This window comes from Oryzias melastigma, linkage group LG16 (assembly GCF_002922805.2).
Source record: "Oryzias melastigma strain HK-1 linkage group LG16, ASM292280v2, whole genome shotgun sequence".
Taxonomy (NCBI): domain Eukaryota; kingdom Metazoa; phylum Chordata; class Actinopteri; order Beloniformes; family Adrianichthyidae; genus Oryzias; species Oryzias melastigma.
Window position 1 is genome coordinate 18,862,653 of NC_050527.1, and position 14,901 is coordinate 18,877,553.

The window sequence follows — 14,901 nt, forward strand, 5'->3', positions numbered from 1 at the left end:
AAAAAGTTTTGGCACACCTGCTATAGAGGCTGGTAAACAGAAAACTTCCCCCTGGTTCAAATCTCGGCTGGTTTCTATCTGTGTGGAGTTTCCATGTTCTCCTTGTGCTCTCTGAGCACTCAATCCAAAAATTTGTGATCAATTAACTAGAGAGAGATGATGTGCTGTTGGTGTGACACGAGTTGAAGGTGGAGGTTTGACTGCATCAAAGATCAGCTTCTTCTTTCTGTGGCGATGGACAGACTGACAGATGAGGTTAGACGGGAATCTCTGAACCATCATGTTTCCAGACGACATTGTGATCTTTAGTGAGCAGGGAAAGGGTGGAGGAGTATCTAGAGAGGTGGAGCCAGAGATGATTTATATAGATTGATTCTGTGAATGCTTTGTAAGTATTCCCACTATAGTGATTCTGTTTTTCTTTCTTTTTATTTATTTTTCTACCGTACGTTCTTCGGCATGTAAAATCTCAATCACACTTTCAGCAATTTCTGCAATCTTGGTATCAAAATGTTCAGCTCGTTCAGGACGTGATCGCTTTTATTTTTTGTATTTGCAAACATCACGATTTTAGTGATGTTAGACAATTTATATGATTTTTGTGCCTCATTAAAATGAATGGCATTGTTTTTCAAATTTCTGCAAATTCTGCAATTAATGCAACTAAAAACATTCTGCGTGTTCAGGAAATCCATGCTTGTACTTTTGGCATTGTTACATTTTATGCAGTTTTGAAAATGTTATACAAAATTAAGCAATTTGTGCAGTTTTTTCACAAAATTCATGCATTTTGAAACCTACGCAATATGGGCATCAAAGCGTTCAGCATGCTGAGGACATTAATGCTACTGAGGTTTTTATGGCTAATTTTGAGTTTGGCTAACGTTTTAGCCCCATTTTAACGTTTTTAGCTAACTTGGCATCTAATGAGGTTTATTTGCAACTTTTCTAGTTTATTTATTTATTTTTTTTGGGTGGTGGGGGGGCGGGGGGTCCTATAATGTGGGAATTAAAAGGCAAATAAGTGTGCATTTGAAATATTTAAGAGTAAATGTGTTTTTCACCATTCTTTGTCCTTTTTGATGAATTTTTGACATATTTTTTGTTATTTTTATTAGAGGGATGATTATGTTAATGATGCCTTCACATAAAAAAATCGAATCATTTGAAGCTGTGACCTCAGCCGTTCTCTGGATAATAATCGGATCTGATGCCCATTATTGAACATATGTTAGGTTTATGATATACGCATGGGTTTTTATGTTAGCATACTATGATTTCATGTTGGCGTCATGGTCGCGCGGTGAACGTGGGGAAGCGGCCGTTTCCTGCGGCATTTGAAGGCAGCACTGACAGGCAGCAGCCGCGCGGGGAGGACTCTTCGTCTGCCAACCATGCAACGCCTCCTTTCACGTTCAGTCCCCGGACACAGGAACTACTGGGGAGCAACAACCTCCACCGAGAAACCGTGCAATCTGCGTCCTCTTTAATTTATTTATGAAAATAAACTAACTCGAGTGACCTGGACCCAGAGCGGACCGGAACCGGGACCTCATGTTTGCTGAAGACGAGCCTGTGAGGTGAGCCGCACCAACTTTAGCTCGCTCGATGCTACATGCTAACCGGGGTTGCTGGGTATTAGGGAGCATCTGTCGAGCCGCGGAAGTGGACTTGTAGGTAAAATACGATCTTATGAGCATGTAGATGTACTTGTGGTTAACCTGCGGTACACAGCTTTACTCTCAGAAAGCAAACAATGCGAACTCGGGCAACAAGCTAGCTATGCTAACCCAGCAGCGTCCATTGTGACTATGGCAGCGGCTCTACACCTGCGTGTGGTGGTTCTCCGCTCAGATCTTTCTCTCGTCCTCGTCATGGTGTCCTTACATTTTCAGCTGCGGGTGTGAGTGAGCGGGAGGCGGACTTCAGGATGTCATAGCCCGCTGCTGCCGCCTCCTTCCGCGCTCGGAGCCGCAGAGGGCTGCATCTCTCAGGCTGGATGACACCTCACCTGGATCGTCTTGTTTCCACGGTATAGGAAGCACGCACGCACCCACGCAGAGAATATCTGTCATCCAGATGTGACTGATGCGTGAATAGAAGTCTGGGAAATGAAGAGATTTGAGATAAAGACCCGCTACGATGAAAACTGTTTTTAAAAATCATCTATTTTGACATTTCCTCATGATGTAGGACAGAGGCGTCAAACTCAATCACACGAGGAGCCAAAATCCGGAACAGACCACGGGCTGAACGGGATAAACATTTATCGAACACTCTAAAACTACATTTTTAAAACTTTAAAACTGTAACTTTTGAACATAATTATGAACTAGATATATATCATTACCAGTGATAATGCTAGTGTGAATGCTGTAAGCTGAATTTGGCCGTGAAGATGCTAGCGCTGAAGCTGATAGCTGAAATATTAGCTAAATGCCAGATAAACCTAAAAAACGTAGGTTAGCCAAAACATTAGCATGTAGCTGGAAAAAAAATGCTAAACTTCAAAATATCCTAAAAAATCGTAGTAAATACCAAAATAGTCAAAAAAATATAGCAGAATGCCAATTTTTAAAACTTAGAAACTATAATTTTTAACATAATTATGAATGATAAAAAGACAGGAATATTATTCCAGAACGAATCAACTTAAACCTTAAATAACTTACAATATTTTACTCTCCATAAAAATATATTCTGTCAAAATTATACAAGTTAGAAATAAGCACAAAATAACATTGGGCCATTAATAACAATCAAATAAAATGATCTGGAGGGCCGGATCCGGCCCCCGGGCCTTGACTTTGACACTTATGACCTAGAGGCTTTTTGCAGACCATGTGTGCAGCTTTTACTAACATTGCTGTCATTCTGTGTCTGTGTTCAGGAAGCTGGAGCCGTCTGCTTTCTCCCTCGGCCTCAGATGAACTGATGTAAGCTGGACCCCCACCCCTCAGTCAGTCTGCCGCGTCCTGCAGCAGGGTCCCCCCTCTGCCCATCTCCCTCCCCGGCGATGGCAGGCTTCAAACGGGGTTACGATGGAAAGATTGCCGGCTTGTATGACCTGGACAAGACTCTTGGCCGTGGCCACTTTGCTGTGGTCAAGCTGGCCCGCCACGTGTTCACGGGGGAGAAGGTGGCTGTGAAGGTGATCGACAAAACCAAGCTGGACACGGTGGCCACCGGCCATCTTTTCCAGGAAGTCCGCTGCATGAAGTTGGTGCAGCATCCCAATATAGTCCGCCTGTATGAAGTGATAGACACTCAGACAAAGCTATACCTCATCCTGGAGCTGGGCGATGGAGGGGATATGTTCGACTACATCATGAAACACGAGGAAGGCCTGAATGAGGAGTTGGCTAAAAAATACTTTGCTCAGATCGTCCATGCCATCTCCTACTGCCACCGCCTTCACGTGGTGCACAGGGACCTGAAGCCTGAGAACGTGGTGTTCTTTGAGAAACAAGGACTGGTAAAACTCACAGACTTTGGATTCAGCAACAAGTTCCAGCCGGGGAAAAAGCTGACCACAAGTTGTGGATCTCTGGCATACTCTGCTCCCGAAATACTGCTGGGTGATGAGTACGACGCTCCGGCTGTAGGTATGTATCCTGATGGGAGGTGTAAGGGCAGAGCACACATTTTAAAATGACGTTTCCTTTGTCCTGATGAAGACAGTCATCATCTTTGGACTGAATGATCAGTGGGTTTTCGAAGTAACAAAGGGCACAAAGGGCAACAGATGGCCTCTTCTTTTGTCAAGTTCTGTCAGGTTTGAAGCTGCTCTTCTTCTGCTGTCAGTAGAGACACTTTTTAACCTAAGAAACAACCGTTTTCCTCATTTTCTTTTGGCGGTGGAGTTCCCTTGTATGGAGCTATTCTGGGGCCATAGATATTTGAAACCCAAATAAAAAGATTTTGAAAAAAAATATTGGTGCTTGGCCAAAAAAAGGTAAAATATTTTAAACTTTTTGCTATTCTAGAATAAACGTAATTATTGTGTGCTTCAAATTTTCTGTGTTTTAGGTTTCAAAACTCAAAATTTCAATTTCAAAAATTTTTTTCAGTGTCAAATCTTTTTTTTTTTTTTTCTTAAAACTCTTTTATTTATTTTTTTTTTCAAATCTGAAATTTTCTGTTAAAAACTTATGGCCCCAATTTGGCGTGTTAGGGCGGAAAAAGTTTACAAGTTTATCCAGCTGGATGGACGGCACGCTTTGGAAGTCTGGAAGATCATCTGGATGCTGTGGGGTCAGACGAAGGTCAGAGCAGCAGACCTGTTGAGTTATTTTCAGGAAAGGCGTCCGCTGCAGCTGACGCGCCACATCCGGCCATGTGAAGCTCTGACCTTTCAGAAATCCTGACGTTTACGGCCTTCTCGAGAGCAGCTGACGGATCAGAACATTTGGGTTGTTTGGACCTGCTGTGTCCAGAGGGAGGTGTACCCACATGTAGAGAAGCTTGAGTGTCTATGGGTTTGGGTGGGGGGTCAGTCATCTCTTTTAACACAACTTCCTCAGCCATTTATATTGAACAGAATTGCTTTCAGTGACGACGATCATGAGAAGCTGATCAACAGCTGGAAAACATGCTTAAAGACAGACCTTTACTACAACTTCGGCGGCCTCCTGCTGGTTTTCCAGATATCTTGCCATATCTGCTGTTGATTACCTGGATCGGGTGTGTTTAGCCAATAAGGAGCTTCAATGGCAGGTCAGATGAAAAACCTGCTGGACACCGGCCCTCGAGGCCTGGATTCTGACACCTGTGCCGTAAGCAAGCTGCTTTGTCTGGCCTGGCTCATTTAGGATGGAAAAAGGAAGCTTTACTGCATGAGCGAGTTGTCTAAAGCAGCAAGAAAACTTGATGACAGAACCACATCCATCATGTCAAAAAACACATTTCCTCTCTTGTTTGTTAATGGTTTTACTTATTAAAATCTGAACTCGCATTTCCTCCAAAAACATCAACAGAATTGAGCTTCAAGCATCCCAGATAAAAATGTTTCAGGTCTAAAAGTGTTGAGGAGGCTGTCGGGCTTAGATCAGCCTTTTTAGAAGCAGTTCCAATTACAGCTGTGTCTGGATGACCACTTTTCACAGACTGTGAAGAGAGAATCAGTGGAAGTTTACATCTTAGAGAATCCCTCTGCAGCAGTTCCCCAAGTGAAAGAATGTCTGCCTCCAGTCCCTGTTTGTCCCTCCTGCTCCATGCTCCTCTGTCCAGCAAAATCCATGTCTTCATTACATCTGTGTGGATTCCAGGACCTCCAGCCGGTCCAGAACGCTGCTGCCCTTGTTCTGGTTGGAGCATCACACGTCCTTCCATTGCTGACTGGGCATTTTAGAGTCCGTTGTAGCTTTGAATCTGTAAATCTGGAATGTCAAACTCAATCGCACAGGTGGCCAAAATCCAAATCACACCTTAGGTCACGGGCTGAACAGGATAAACATTTATTAAACACTATAAAACTACATTTTTAAAACTTTAAAAATGTAATTTTTTAACATCATTATGAATAATAAAAAGGCAGGAATATTATTCCAGAATAAATCGTATTAAACTTTAGATAAATCTCAATATTTTACTCTCAATGGAAATATATTTTTCAAAATTATACAAGTTAGAAATGAGCACAAGATAACACTGGGTCATTAATAACAATGAAATAAAATGATCTGGAGGGCCGGATTGAATTACCCAGAGGGCCGGACACATGTGACTTTGGCTGTAAATTATACTTCTCTTAGTTTCAGATCAGCTGATCAGCTTGTCATGGAGAAACCAACCACTTAGATTTTATAAGAGCGTACATTTCTGCAATATTCACACCGGGATCAGCAATGCACGTTCATGCAACCACTTCCTATAAAAGGCCATATAAACGCACTCGTTTGCATGTTTCAGGCTTCCGCGTTCAAAACTCTCACATTCACACATTGCTGCTCGTTGTTAGAGGAGCCATACCATGACTTTCTTAAGCCTTTCAGAGTGAACTTCATCCATGTATATGATCATATATTTACTGAAGAGAGGACACAATTGGAAGATATACAATTTTCTGCATCTAAAATGATTATTTTTGCTGATCACCACTACTAGCTCTGTGGAGAAATTGTTTGTGTCAGATTGGGCGGAGCTAACTCCTACTGAAAGGGGTGGTCTCACTCTGTGACATCAGCACGTGAGGACCTGTTCGTTTTCGTGGGTATGGGAGGTTTTTAGAGGATTACTCAGAAATGTGTGAATGGATCAAAATACCACTTTGGGGTTCTTTACAGTGAGGAATGAACAGAATAATACCATCATTTTTCTTGTTTTTGGGCTCAACGTACAAAAGAAGTGGTTACTGAACATGTGTTGAATGTTAAAGTCCCACTTTTTCCATCTTTTTTTAAATATTTCTTCTCAGTGGTCTTTTAATTATGATTTTGCAGTTTTTAGGCAAACTAAATGAAAAACTGTTTTGTTTTGAGGACATAGTTTCTTCAGAGCAGCAGGAATTCATTGGAAATTCACCTCAGAGTTGTGGATGTGTTGGTGTGGAAATATTGCTCTGCTGATATCCCATCCTCCCTATGTTTACACTCGCTCCTGCCAGCTTGCAGCCCTCCCAACCCTAAGCTAACGTTAGCGGTGCTACAAAAATGGGGATCAATATCAGTTATCCGACCATCCGTACAGTTTAGATCCAGATTCCAGCTCAGACCAGGAAAACAAAGACGTTCATGGATCTGTTGGTCTGTAAGTGGATGTATCAGAATGGAGCGGAGCAGGGAGACTGTGACCCGCCCATTTCACTATCTCACAACTTAGAGCTTTTTTAAACGGCAGGTTTTTATCTGCTTCTGATCCATCACAATTTAAATAACGAAATACTTAAGTGCAGTTTTAATCTTAGTTTTCTTTATACATGTCCTCCATCATTATAAAAAATGCTACACAAACACCAATTTCATGAGAGTGGGTCTTTAAGCCATGGACACTTTGACCAGTCAGGGACTTGTATGTGGCAGTGCAGTATGGATGGTTATGAAGGAGAAAATGTTTGTGCTCTGATGAAGAGAAGCTCTGCATCTGAGCGTGTCTGTCAGACTCACTTTCCTCTAGAAATGCACGTTTGTGGTCAATGTTAGAGATGTGTGGAGCTCATGTCTGGTTTCTGTGCTTGCTCTTCAGACATCTGGAGTCTGGGTGTGATCCTGTTCATGCTGGTGTGTGGCCAGCCCCCCTTCCAGGAGGCCAATGACAGCGAGACCCTTACCATGATCATGGACTGTAAATACACCGTCCCAACCCACGTCTCCAGTGTTTGCAGGGAGTAAGTTGATCCATCGCTGCTCTTCTTTCCTTTGCCCAGATTCTCATTTTCAGGGGAAGCTGTTTCTCTGCAATGGGTTGTGGGAAATTGAGTTCTTTTCCCACAGCTGGATTATTAGCTTGCTTGAAGCTTGATTGATTAGTATCATCAGTCTGCATTAGAAGGTGACACAGGAGTGGCTTTTCCCTCCTGTCCTTTTCCAGATGAAATGCTCTGTTTTTGCATGATTTTATGTCTAGTGTGTGAATACAACATGGAAACATGTGTCGTGTGTAGTGTCACATAGGAGAGGCTGTGCTGATTAAAATAATACCAAATAAACAAGCAGCTAGTCTCTCAAATTGAAAATACAGAGGTAAATTCAAATATAGACAAAAACTGAGTTTTAGACCCTTTAGGTTCCAAAGGGTTAAAAATAAACGTTCTAATTTTACAATTTTGCGTGTGATTTCATATTATGATTATTTGCAGATAATAAGTTGCTGGTAAATCCTCAAACTAAAAAAAAAGACAATTCACTGCGATTAATTTTTTCTAGATTTGCGATTAATTAGTTAATTTCTTTATTGATTACCGGCCCTAATATAGATCTATATATTACTGTTGTAATTCAATGATTGTAATATTTAAAAACTAAATTTAGAAATAAGTACTCAGTTGCCAAAAAACATAAATACTGTGCATTTTTTTTAACGATAAAGGGAGATTTTGGCTCTCGTTGGGTTCTGGTTTGTAATAACTGGACCAAACGGCTCTTTCAGCATTAAAGGTTGCAGACCCCTGACCTAACCCCAGATGAGAGGCCCACCAGGTTGGAGTCCTGGACATCCCCTCACCGACCACAGATATGAACCTGGACTCCCCAAGAAACACCTGCATCACACTTCAGGCAACCACCCACCTGGAGACAGCAAAGAGAGGGATCGATCCCGCCCACCCAGGAGGAGGGGGGCAGTAAGAGAGTGTCCCTGAAGAGAAACATGAACACTGATCAGGCTCCTTAATGTTGGAAAAGGTAGACATTAAAACCAAGAGGGGAGGGGCTGAAGGGCCACATGGCTAATAAGGAGGGGGGAATCATCGTCGAGTAGCCCACCCCACATGCAGAGAGGGGAGCAAAGTAGGCAAACCCATGCCCCCACCCCGGGCACTCTGCTAGCGGGAGTTCTTGTTGAGATCTGACGGGAGCAAGGCAATCAACCACCCAGAGCTGCCCATGAGTGTCTCAGCGAGCTCCCAACCAGTCAAACATCTCAGAGAACCCAGCATACAACAGGACCGACCACCACTGCCCACCCCCACCATATCCACCAGATCCCACGGATGTAACAGCCTCCACCTTGAGCTGATGTAGTCCCGAAAAGGGTTACCCCAACCTGACCCAAGGCCGGGTGCAGAAAGACGACCTGTCGGGGCCAGATGGGACCCCCAGCTGAACGAGACCTGCTGCCAGACCCCCACTCCGCCAGACAGACTAATCCCCCAGCCAGGCCACAGCCCCCCACACCTGACCCCCTCTTGAACATCCTCTGAGAGTTTTGAACTGGATAAACTAAAAGTTTGGACTCCTTGTTCATTGGAAGCAGAGGTGTCAAATTCAATTAAACAAGGGGATAAAATCCAAAACACACTTTAGGTCGCGGGCCGGATAAACAGTCAAATGAGCTGCTGTTCACATCATAGGATAAACATTTATTCATCATTTTAAAACCAAATTTTTAAAACTTTAAAACCAAAACTTTTAACATAACTATGAATTAAAACATTCAGGAATATTATTCCAGAATAAATCAACTTCAATCTTCATAACATAACTTTTAATATTTTACTCTTCATAAAAATAATTTTTGTCAAAATTATACAAGTTAAAAATGAGAGCAAAATAACATCGGGTCATTAATAACAATAAAGTAAAATGACCTGGAGGGCCGGATAGAATTACCTGGAGGGCCAGATCTGGCCCCTGGGCCTTGACTTTGACACATGTGGTTTAATGTGTTTCAGCAGATTTCTGAACAGAAATGTTCTGTGCTCAAGTCAGAAATGTTGGTGCAAAATTAGCCATGTTTATTAGCCTTTTTGTTATTTTTTAAAGTCTCCATATGACAATTTTTTAAATTTAAAAAACATTCCCAGTAGTGTTTTAATTATGATTATAAAGTTTTTAACCAAAATCCCACAATCTAAATGTCTTAAAAAGACATATTGTCAAAAGCGTGGCTTTTGGAGCTGAGCTGAGTAGCTCCGCCCCTGATCCCTCCTGTCTGATTCTGATAGCTCTGTGTCTCTCTAGCATAAATCTTCACCACTGCTACATGAAAACATCCATCAATCTGGGTAATGTCCAGCCGTATGGTTCTGATCCAGATGTCAGCTGGACGAGGAAGTGAAGATCTTCATGGACAGAACTTCCTCCAAAATCCTGATTCTTTCTCCTTCCAGTTCACCAAAGACTCTTTTAGCTAATTCTCCAATGTTTATTGACTGTGATCAATACATTCAATCATTGGTTTCTCAGAGTTCTTGATAAAATAATCAAAGCTAAAATCAAAATGCTCTTTCATTGATTTACAATCCTTTCCAACTGCGGTCAAATGAGCCGCCGTTCACATTTCCGTGGTCACATCAAGAAGCTCCGTGGAGTCTGGTGGAGATTTTCCAGCGTTCTCAGTCCTGCTACCGTAAGTATTGGATGAAACTCACACCAAAAATCCAGTGATGCTGATTTGACCACAGAAATGTGAACGGCGGCTCATTTGACTGCAGTCAATGTGAAGATACCATCTTCTCTTCTCCAGAACCTGAACTAGACACTAGGAACAGATGAGGGTTTAGTGTGATAATTCCAGTAGATTCTGAAGGAGAAAAGCTTTTCTCAGCTGTTCCAGAGTTTCTGTTTGTGGTCTCACCCTGAATAACTTCTCTTCTGTGTAAAGTTTGGTTCTTGAGTTTCTTTCTTCTTCTTCCTCAGCTTGATAGACCGCATGCTTCAGAGGGACCCCAAGCACAGAGCCTCCCTGGAGGAGATTGAGAGTCATGCTTGGCTCCAAGGAGTTGATCCATCTCCTGCCACCAAATACAACACTCCTCTGGTGTCCCACAAGAACCTGTCAGAGGAGGAGCACAACAGCATTATCCAGCGCATGGTGCTGGGGGACATCGCTGACCGAGAGGCCATCATCGAGTAAACGCACACACCAGACACAGCTGCACACACTCTCACAGGCTGAGGGTCAACACTTAATCAAAATTAAACCAGAACAGTCAAATGTTGGAACAATATCTGTTTTTGTTACTAAGTCTGGGAGATGGGTGATGTGGGGTCTGCATGCATTTAATGAGCAGATGGAAGAGGATTTTCACTTCTAAAAACATAGAATCTTTTGGGGAACATCCTCAACATACGACATCGCCACGTTCCAGCTCGGAAGTGAGACAGGCGCACGAGCGAGTGACCGGAAGAGAGATGACACGTTGGTGTCTACAAGAACACAACTTCACAGTTTGGGAGTTCTTTGGGTTCCAAGTAAATGAAGAAGGAGAGCCCCTTAATCCCGATGAGGTCGTTTGTAAATTAGTAGAGGACTCTGATACTCGCGATCCGCTCCCAAAAATTCCAGTATGAATATTCACGCCGTCCAAGATCGCTGATTTGGGATCTTTACAAATGTAGTAGAGTGTAGAAGAAATATTATCTTGGGACGATGTATTTTTGCTCTTTTCCATTCAAAAAGTGAGACTGAAGTTCCACTCACTGACGGAACTTCTGAAAAAATGAATTAACTTTAACACTGGATTCTTTTGCTTATGGTAAATCTTCAACAGTTGATGTAATTAACAAAACTCCATCAGATTCTGAAGCAGAGAAACAGCCTCGAGCTGATATGCAGCTCTGCACAGATGAAGTGAGGATTAGGTCAACGTGAATCAGCTGATCTTCTTCATACAGCCTCTGCACCAATATGTAATTCTTGGGACATAAAATGTTATAGAAAATTGAGGATAGAAAACTGTGAAGAACATTTTCAGGTTTTGTTGCTAAATTATTAAAAACAACAATGATTTTTTTTAAATACTTTTTATGTAGTTTAGATTACTGCTGAGCTTAACCAGAAGGTAGACAAAAACAAAAGAAAATTTTAAAAAAGTTAAACTTGTTTAAAATGACAAACACCATTTCTTTCTATGTAAATGTCTGTGTTTTTATCAGTTTTGTTGATTCTAATCTAAAATGATATTAAAAAGTAAGAATCATGGTTCGATTTGTGAACCGGATCGCCACCTAAGCAATGATCCACAGCCCTATAAATTATGCATGGAAAAGATGACCGCGAGAAATGGAAACGCCTCTGATTTAAGGACGCATATGTGGCTAATAAATAATACCAGATAATCAGAAGAAAGGATTAAACACGAGCACGCACGACTGAGTAGCGCTCCTGCGTCTGAATTATCCATGGGATGTCTTTTTTCTGCGTGGAGATTTGACTCATTAGGTCCGTTGTTAAATTTAATTAATCAGTATTGTTAAAAAATGACTCGGACAGTGACAGAAAATTGCTGTAAGTCACATGTGTCCAGCCACCCGGCTAATTCTATCCGGCCCTCCAGATCATTTATTTTATTCTTATTAATGACCCGATGTTATCCTGTACTTATTTCTAACTTGTATAATTGACAAAATATATTTTTTTGGAGAGCAAAATATTGAAAGTTATTTAAGGTTTAAGTTGATTTGTTCTGGAATAATATTCCTGCATTTTTATTATTCATAATTATGTTAGAAAATTTGCACTATTAACGTTTTAAAAAATTTACATTCTGTTAGCTTTTTGGACTATTTTGGAATTTAGGTCATATTTCCGCTACATGCTAGCCGTTTTGACTAACCTACATTATTTTCGTGTTCTGTTTATAAAGGTTAATTTGGCATTTATCTAATATTTTAGCGGGCTATCAGCTTCAGCGTTTTAAGATATCAGCACTAGCATCTTCAGTGGCTAAATTCAGTTTATGGGATTCACACTAGCATTATTGCAGGTAATGCTATATATCTAGTTCATAATTATGTTAAAAAGTTGTGTTTTTAAAGTTTTAAAAACATAGTTTTAGAGTGTTTATTAAATGTTTATCCTTTTATCCACTCAACCTAAGATGTGTTTTGGATTTTGGCCCCTGTGAGATTGAGTTTGACATCCCTGCTTTAAATGTTCTGCTAATTTGATGCTGTTTACTTTTCCAATATATTTGTTGCATTACTTTAAAATAAAAATGGTTTGTCCAACCATTTAATGTTGTCATTTTTTAAATAATTGTCTTTGGAAGTCTGTTTCCTACAATGGAGGTAAACCCAGCAGTTTGGTAATGCCACTGAGGTGATGCTTACCAAGTTCTTAATTAGTCGAGGTAAAACCGTATACCGAGGTAAAATGTGGAGGAATATTAACGGTATTAAAATCTAAACACCGTCCAAACCTCGTAGCTATGATTCACCAAACATGCTGGCACAAATCCACAAAAAGCCTATTTTTTTGTTGCCCAAAAGAGAAAAAAAGACTACATCAAAAACTAAACTGAAGAAGTGTCTGCAGCTCCTCACTGCACCCAGAAACCCATACTTTTTCTGGGTTTTCTGACAACGAATACATTAATAATACATTCTTCAATGAATACATTATTCATATGTAAATTGTGCTTTCAGGGCTCTGGAGACCAACAAATACAACCAGATCACAGCCACGTATTACCTGCTGGCTGAGCGGATCCTGAGGGAGAAGCAGGACAAGGAGGTCCAGCCCCGCTCCTCCAGCCCCAGCAGCATCAAGGCGCACTTCAGGTAAACACTCCTGCTGCAGTGTCCCAGAACTACTGCCCCCAGCGCCGCACACAGGTTAGCTTGTAACTGAACCGCGAGATTAGCTCTTAACATGAGGAGCTTTTGATGGACTCCATTCATGATCTTAAATCTGACATGTTAATTCACTTTTAAAACAATTGTATTTGTGTCAAAGTGGAGTCCAGACAGTGTTCAGGTCCTTATCTGGCTGGTGTCTGCTCACCTGTTGCTGTCCCCAAAAACCCTATTTTCATTGGAGTGACCCCGGGCTCACACGGCTAGCGTTACAGCTCAGGGATGCTGGAGCGGTCTAGCTACAGGTGATGACTTCCTTTGGCTACAGGATGGCTGTGGACACAGAAGTGGTTTCACAAGTTCCCTCATGTCTAATTTCACACTAAAACAGATCTATAATCTGCTGGATTAACACAGATTGTACAGGAATACAAAATTGGAGAGGTGAACTAAAACTACACACACTAAATTACTCAAATATGAATATTTATGTTTAAAAAGTGCAGAAAAAGTTCTTATGTCATGTAATGCTGTGGGAAGTTTGGGGTTTTACTTGTGAATCGTGGTCAAATTGTAAATGGCGTATACTTGTGCTTTTGCACTTTTTCACCTCCCTTGAAGGCCCAAAATGCTTTACAGTCACAGTCCAGGCGGGAATCGAACCTACAATATTCCAATTAGAGGGTGACTGCCCTACCGCTGTACCACAGCCCCATCGTGATAGTTCCAACAGTAAATGTGAAGCGTCTCGTGCTGCAGCCTGATGCTCTGCAGACATTTCCAAGTGTTCCATAATGTTTTTTGTTCATTTCCAAATATTTCATGGGCGGATAAAGCTGAGCGTGGGCAGGTACATATAGTCAGAGTGTCACATCACTATTATCATTTCAAATAGTATCTAATTTCCATATGCACACATTTCATGTTAGGATGAAATGGATTGTTTCTGTGGATGTATACAAACTTCAGAACAAAAAGCCTGAAAGCTTCTCAGGATTTGCTGCAGTTCTCAAGACACCAGTTCTTTCATCTGGACAAAGTGAACAGAAAGGCTAAAATCATCAGACGTTCAGTGAGAATCCTGCTGACCTAATGTAGCATCTATCACTGCAGAACCGTTCCAAAGTGTCCAGTGCACAAGCAGGGAGTGACGGGTCGTAGTGAACACAGCATGTAAAAGGAAAGTGAGACACAGTCGTCTTGTACAGATTCTTCATTTTATCAACAAAACCCGTCAAAATAATCCTGCATATCACTCTAGTCCAGGGGTCTCAAACTCAACTCAGCCGGGGGCCGCTGGAGGCAGAATCTAGTTGAGGCCGGGCCGCATCAGGATTTTCACAAGAAAATCGCTGAGAAAACATTCCAATGTTCTCAAATATCTTTATTTTTAACACAAAATAATGAATGAATAATGAACGACGTACATAGATCTTTGTCCGTGTTGATTTATATATATATAAAAAAATAAGGGTAGTTAATGTCCGTTTCTGAAATAGTTTATATTGAAGATTAAACTTAAGATATATTGCTAGGGGGTAGGATTAAAAAAAGTTTTTAAACTTCTTCCTACTCCATTTCGAACTACATAATAGAGGTGTAATGTTTTTATTTATAATTTATGTAGAATTTTCTGTTTTTTTCTTGTTTTTTACCATGTACATTAAAAGATGAATAAAAAAAACAAATAAATTAGTAATAAATAAATAAAATAATAATAATGACC

The 14,901-nt window shown here is 41.1% G+C and overlaps 1 protein-coding gene across 2 annotated transcripts in view; it reads left to right on the forward strand.

Annotated features, from left to right (window-relative positions):
- Nucleotides 1-960: 960 nt before the first annotated feature.
- The window catches only part of snrka (SNF related kinase a), a 21,809-nt gene continuing 7,868 nt past the window's right edge, over nucleotides 961-14,901 (forward strand). The window contains exons 1-6 of one of the 2 annotated variants that reach the window (XM_024281185.2): nucleotides 961-1,580; nucleotides 1,896-2,032; nucleotides 2,891-3,605; nucleotides 7,183-7,324; nucleotides 10,296-10,508; nucleotides 13,026-13,160. In XM_024281185.2, the coding sequence (XP_024136953.1) occupies nucleotides 3,017-3,605; nucleotides 7,183-7,324; nucleotides 10,296-10,508; nucleotides 13,026-13,160 (1,079 nt within the window). In that variant the 5' untranslated portion in view covers nucleotides 961-1,580; nucleotides 1,896-2,032; nucleotides 2,891-3,016. The remainder of the gene's footprint in view (nucleotides 1,581-1,895; nucleotides 2,033-2,890; nucleotides 3,606-7,182; nucleotides 7,325-10,295; nucleotides 10,509-13,025; nucleotides 13,161-14,901) is intronic. The other variant, XM_024281186.2, reaches the window with a different exon arrangement.